The 6,282-nt window shown below is 38.0% G+C and overlaps 1 protein-coding gene and 1 long non-coding RNA gene across 2 annotated transcripts in view; one reads left to right on the forward strand and one right to left on the reverse strand.

The window, feature by feature from the left end:
• The first annotated feature begins 2,876 nt into the window (after positions 1-2,876).
• Positions 2,877-6,282, forward strand: part of kifl (kinesin family-like) — an 8,064-nt gene continuing 4,658 nt past the window's right edge. Inside the window, exons 1-13 of the mRNA XM_014012049.1 lie at positions 2,877-3,048; positions 3,286-3,378; positions 3,455-3,577; positions 3,657-3,749; positions 3,877-3,937; positions 4,014-4,147; positions 4,380-4,556; positions 4,664-4,824; positions 4,968-5,074; positions 5,213-5,316; positions 5,438-5,537; positions 5,623-5,815; positions 5,961-6,141. Coding sequence (XP_013867503.1) covers positions 2,887-3,048; positions 3,286-3,378; positions 3,455-3,577; positions 3,657-3,749; positions 3,877-3,937; positions 4,014-4,147; positions 4,380-4,556; positions 4,664-4,824; positions 4,968-5,074; positions 5,213-5,316; positions 5,438-5,537; positions 5,623-5,815; positions 5,961-6,141 — 1,689 coding nt within the window. The 5' untranslated portion in view covers positions 2,877-2,886. The remainder of the gene's footprint in view (positions 3,049-3,285; positions 3,379-3,454; positions 3,578-3,656; positions 3,750-3,876; positions 3,938-4,013; positions 4,148-4,379; positions 4,557-4,663; positions 4,825-4,967; positions 5,075-5,212; positions 5,317-5,437; positions 5,538-5,622; positions 5,816-5,960; positions 6,142-6,282) is intronic.
• On the reverse strand, positions 4,186-4,726 carry LOC106520113 (uncharacterized). The gene is made up of 2 exons (XR_001310506.1): positions 4,670-4,726; positions 4,186-4,445 (listed from the first exon to the last, which is right to left on the reverse strand). It is a non-coding gene; the product is annotated as an uncharacterized LOC106520113 (long non-coding RNA).

Raw genomic sequence — 6,282 nt, forward strand, 5'->3', positions numbered from 1 at the left:
ATGTTGAAGAGAGAGGGGGAAATACATCTGCCACAGAGCAAGAAAAAAAGACGGATAGTATGTCTTACTAGTGATAGAAGTAGCATTAATCAATGTGGTTACAGATTTTCATGTGTTTAGTGGAACTCTGACACTTATTGTCTCACAAAAGTATTTGTACAGGTTTCATTTTGTGGAAAAATAATAATGTGCAAGAAAACAGATGTAAAACTAAAAACAACTAAAGAGAAACCTAAAACCACTGTGTGTTTGAAGAAAATATTTGTGTTTTTGTTGGATTTAAACTCACTATTGGAGGGGCATGAAAATGAACAAACTTTTGCATTTTCCCTACAATCATATTAATGTAGATTTAGATGAGCTGCTGGTGGTAATCCAGTTCATTTGAAAGCTGTGTTGTGTTTCAGTTGCTTGGGAGACACCTGTCAGATCACCTGAAGACCCTGCAGTGTCCTCTCAGTCCGGTCACACCACAGTAGATGTGCAGATGCTGGAAAATTTACCAGGCAGCGTACCAGAGTTAAAGGAGCAGAGGTCACATCTGACTGTTCGCAGCACCCAGGTGGACCAGTATGAAGACAGCATACCAGGTCAGACTGATGGGATCATTCTGATTCACTTTGTCTCCTACCTTTGTTTCCATCCTCTGGATGCTGAGGCAGAACAATAACTGGTGTTTTTCACAGCTGACCAACTTTCTTTGCGATTTCTGACAACATTTCCGTTTTTCTACTAAAAGGTGTTTCTGGGAGGAAAGTCACTGCATGACGACACGCCCACATTCCTGTACAAGGAAACAATGCAGGGAGGGAGGGGAGGGGGCTGTGGGAGGCAGAGAGCCATGAAAGATCCACAAGATCATCTGTCAGATAAATCTGTGAATGAAGCAACAACCAGAAAGAGTACAACAATAAAAGGAGATAATCAGGATCTAATTTTTTTGTTAACTAGAAAGTAAATATTGTTTCAATTTAAATGTAATGTTCAGAAATGTAAACAGTTTAAGCTACATAAATTGATTGTCTACATGAAAATGTAAAATGTGTTTTCAATAAAACGTTAAATGGTTTATGTGTGACATTTTTCCTTCAGATTTTTGGAAAAGCACTGAACAGATTTTATAAAACAATGAACATTTAGAAATTTACTTTCATGCAAAACTAAAAATAAAAAATCCTACATTTAGTTATCTTTGTGTTTAATAGACGTTTATAACACATTTAGATTCAATACAATTTTTCTTAGATAACTTTTATTAACTGGCATTTTATAATGTATGTGAATGTGTTTGAAATGGGTTTTTTTTTGGTGCTAAATAAATAAACTAAATTAAATTTTATTTTATTGATACGTAATTATGGCTATTGTCTTTTAAAGCCAAACTTAATAAGGAATTGAGCACAATTTATGAGAGGATTGGTTTATAAACTATGAGAACAGCTTCAAATTGTAAAGGAATTTGATTTATAAAATATTTGTTGGTTTTTTTACATAAAGTTAGTGGAATGCAGCCACAAAACCTCTTAAAACATACTTTTAGAATCCTTAAAGAAATGTTGATAACCTTGTTTCACAAGGCAGACTGGCTGCTTAGGAGGAAACTAAAATTATATTAGAGGTGCTTTAATTATTATGTTATTATTTGTGCAGTATTCCTCACAAAAATAAAGATGGGGACAATAAAACCTTCTTCAATCACTTCAATAATGAATGAGTAATATGAGTATTAATGTCAGTTTTCATGATCTCTAAAACAAAAACATTTAAATTGAATATTTAGTTTTGTCCTTCCTTTCTTTTTCTCTCATCTCTCGCTCCACCTTTCAAGCTGCTCCTCATCACGAAACTCTGTGGACCAGGAGGTGGGCTGCATTCAGGACCTGGTTCGGCACTGATCGAAGTAAACACAACAGACAAGATGTTGGCCGAGGTGCTTTTAAAAGAATAAACATGAAGATTTGTTATACATAGATTTGTATAGATGGATAAATATGTGTGTCTGTGTTGCATTAAACCAAAATGCTGCTGAATAACTGATAAATTGAAATCAAATAATTCAAATGAATGTTTTATTTTACGTAGAATAACAACAAAATATGAGTTGTCTTAAAAACAACAGGAGACTAACATTTATGAAGTTAGAATAAAAGCTTAACCCTAAAAAACTGTCTAAACATGGTGTTGGAACTCCAACAACACAAGTCATTTTAGGGAATTAGTCTTTTTTTATGTTTACAAGCAAAAACTTAAAGATGCATATTTGGAAAATATATGTTCTATTTTAGTTAAAAATTTAAAATGTGATACTTTCAGTGTGTCAAACTGCAACAAAGCAAAAAAAATCTTATTTGGGAATTATTAAATCATAAAGTAATACGGTAAAGTACAACACCTCTATTGTACATTAGGAAATATATTCTTATTCATAAATATATTAGTAACAGATCAGAAGAGAGGCCATTTGCATTTATGTTTCTGAAAAGTCTTGTAATTTATCACAATATTACATTTTATTCCTGCTCAAAGAAATGTAAATTTTGCACCAAATTAATTAATAAAACGCTCAAATTTTTTCCTTCAGTTATTATATCATATTTTAATTAGTTAATATAAATGTGCTTCTTAAAAAACAAATACATTGATTTTGACACAAATTAGCACACTTTAGTAATTGTGTATACATTTGAGTTGAATTCAAATTTAACATTATAATGTATTTACACATAAATGTGCTCAAGTGCAATTAGTTTAAAGTACATACAAAATATTAATGTCAAAATATAATATCAGAGTACTTGACATGTACTAAATAATATTTATCTTGTAAATTTGCAAAAATGAAAACTCAAACTCTTCAAAGTTTATATTTCCTGTGAAAAGTAAAGGATGAATTTTGGTAGCAGTAATATCAGTATTAGAATAAAGTTTGATAGTAATAAAGGATCTGCATGTTTTTACACAGTTTTATCTGAATCCCAGCTGCCTGAGAGCTTACAGGACGTCAAGGTCTACATCCCCTACGAGTCGGCTGAACTCTGCATCGCTCAGGTTAACATAACATGTTTAACTCCACCGCTGCAGAGTGGAACAAGTTCTAGTTTATAAAACAGTAATGAGTACCAGTCAGCTTTCTAGTATTTAGCAAGTATTCAAACACAATGAAGTCTTGTCTGATTTGTTTTTATTCACTCACATGGCTGCCCTGATGCTGCTGCCTCCGAGGCACTGCATCAGAGCTGTGAGAGGACTTTATAACTGTTCTTTAATGCTGAATATTGACTGCAGATAGTTCAGGACATAGAAGTGATGAAGAAGAAGCATCTGGAAATGGTGCAGGAGATGGAAGAGAACTTTCAGCTCACCGCACAGAAGACTCAGGTAAAACGAGGTGTGAGAGTGTGTGTGTCTGTGTGCACTGTGCTGTAAATGTAACACATATTCTCTGTGTTAACAGAAGTGGCTCGTCCAGAGGGTCAGATCTCATTATCTGAACAAGTTAAACACTGTGAGGAGAATGCTTGATCTCTATCAGGAGAGGGTGGAGAAGAACAAAGCTGACTGGGAGAAGAAAGCTGCAGTCAGTCGCTCATGTTTTATTTATTTGTCCTGCTGGTTGGCCAAACATTTGAATTCATCCATGGCTCTTTTTGCTGCAGGGTTTGGCAGAGCAAAACCAGCAGCTTCTGGAGGAGCGGAGAGCCGAGAGGAGAAAGAACGAAGAGGAGGCCCTGCAGTGGCAGAGAGAAAAGGTTGTGGGGGTGGAACAGTGTGGCAGGATTTTAACCTCTAAACTTGAGCACACTCTTCTGGACACATTTGAGAACAGCAGAACAGTCTGACACTTATTACTGCATCTGTTTTGTTTTTTTCTGTTAGAGCAAAATGCTGGAGCTGTTCTCCAGCAGGATGGATGTCCTGCACTGCCACCAGGCCTCCAGTGAGTCCAGTAGCATTAGTTGGAAGCTGCAATAATCTTTAAAAATCACTTGTTTTGTGTGCGTCACTTTGAACAGCGCTGCAGGAGCTGCAGATGGCCAGACAGGAAATAGGGAAAGTTCAAGAGATGATGGCGTCACAGCAGCAGCAGGAAGCCACAGAGGAAAATGAAAACTCAGATAAAGAAAACATGGCTCAACAGCAAACTATGGTGGGTTGGAAACAGCTAACAACATAACAACCAACGAATCACAGCAACATAACATTTTAATGAAAACATTAAAATAAAATGCAAACGACTGAACAATGAACACTCATCCACCTCTTCAAACCAAATACCACAGCAGGATTATGAGATGTGAATATTTAGCAGCAATGATTATTTTTGTCTCTTTTTTATTTTTGGGGGGGGAGCTGATGCTTTACTTTGGACATGTCCTCAGACCTGCAGTGGCTCAGATCAGCCTCTGGAAGGGGCTAATGCCCGTCTGGAGGAGCTGAAGGAGAACCTGTACCAGAGGGAGAGGGAGATCACTGAGCTGCTGAAGGCAGAGAGGACCCCCGTCCCTCCTGTCCCACAGCCCCCCTGCAGCATTCTGCTGCCTGCTGTCATACACAAGGTGCTGAGGAACGTGCAAAACCAACTGAAAACTACTTCAGTTCAGGAAATCCTGTGTTCTGAAAATTGATTTAAGTCTGTTATTTTGACTCAAAACCATTTTTTTAGGCTCACATAGTTTGTTGTGCAGTGTCTGAGACACAGCGTCTTCTGGACCAAATGATCGAGGACAATCGGGCCGCTCTGGCTGAAGCCAGGGACAAACTGAACCATCTGCAGAATGAGAAACAAAACAGGAATGATGGAGAGGAGAGCAGAGACCAGGACGGGTTAGAGATCATGAAAAGGAATTTGTATAATTAGCTTCATATTTGTTTGAGGCATTACTTTGCAACAAATGCTCATTTTCAATTTGTTTTTGGCGTGAATTATATTGATAATTTGGTCAATGTTAATGTTCTTCACTTCACAGGTCAAATGAGTCAAGTCTAACTTTTCTACAAGAAACTGTGAGGGAGTATGAGGTGTGTCAGATTGCTTTAGACTACATTAAATCCGGAGAAAGTCTTGCAACAAATGGTAAATTCACATTTTTACTCTTCTGAACATTAACCAACCATAAATCATGCACCTTATACAAACTCCATAATACTCAATCTGTTTTTTATGAGAGCTGCACCTTCCATGTCACTGATGTCCTACATTTTCTCTCTTCAGATTGTGAAATCTCAGAGCTGGAGGACGTCCTCGGACAAGAGGCGGTTCAAACGCCAAACAAAGTAAAGGGTGTGGGTCAGCAGCTTCTCCTGCTGCAGGATCAGGTTAGTGTTTCATCAGATGTGAGTTTCATTAAACCCAGAGAGACTGGGATTGAACGATGTGAGCTCTGATATCAACACAAGCAAAAAGCTAAATATTTATTAAATTGTGTGTTTTCTCAAGCTGAAGCAAGAAAAGGATGAGAAAAAGAAAATCATCGAGAACTACACATCAGAAAGAGCAATGAGGAAGAAATATTACAACATGGTGGAAGAAATGAAAGGTGCACAAATGCTTGTTCCAGTTCGGAGCGAGCTAAACTCTTGTCTGATTCACTTTTCTTTTTCCGTTTTGATCTGATCTTCCAGGTAAAATCAGGGTGTTTTGCCGAATTCGTCCGGTGAACCGAAGTGAAGTGGCTCAGGGAGGGGGCGTGGTGGTGGAGAAGTCTGACGATCACTCGGTCAATGTGGAAACCCCTCGAGGGCCCAGAGAGTTTCAGTTTGACAAAGTGTTCAGTGCCGAAAGCACTCAGGAAGATTTGTTTCAGGACACAAACAGGTGAGAGTGATCATGCACTATATTAACAAACACAAACTAAACATTGTCTTAGTGACATTTCAAGGCAGAGTCATGGTTCAGAATAATAATTTATTGAGAAGTTGGCAGTAATTTCAAATTAACAGGTGATTAATTTCTCTTCCAGGTTGATCCAGTTGGTCATCGATGGATACAATGTTTGTATCTTTGCATACGGCCAGACGGGCTCAGGAAAGACCTTCACCATGGTGGGGGACAAGGATCAGAAGAACCCCGGGATCATGCCGAGATCTTTTAACGCCATATTTGATTTAATGCGGGAGAACAGCCCTAGGTTTGACTTCAAGGTAGCATTGCTGCAGAGAAATACTCCCAAATACTCCCTGTATATACAGTGTAAAAATTTAATTCCCTTCTCACCCTCCGCGGGTGGTCTCTTTCATCCTCTGAGCTCGGGTCCTCTACCAGAGGCCTGGGAGCTTGAGGGT

Source organism: Austrofundulus limnaeus, unplaced genomic scaffold, assembly GCF_001266775.1.
Source record: "Austrofundulus limnaeus strain Quisiro unplaced genomic scaffold, Austrofundulus_limnaeus-1.0 Scaffold88, whole genome shotgun sequence".
Lineage (NCBI taxonomy): Eukaryota > Metazoa > Chordata > Actinopteri > Cyprinodontiformes > Rivulidae > Austrofundulus > Austrofundulus limnaeus.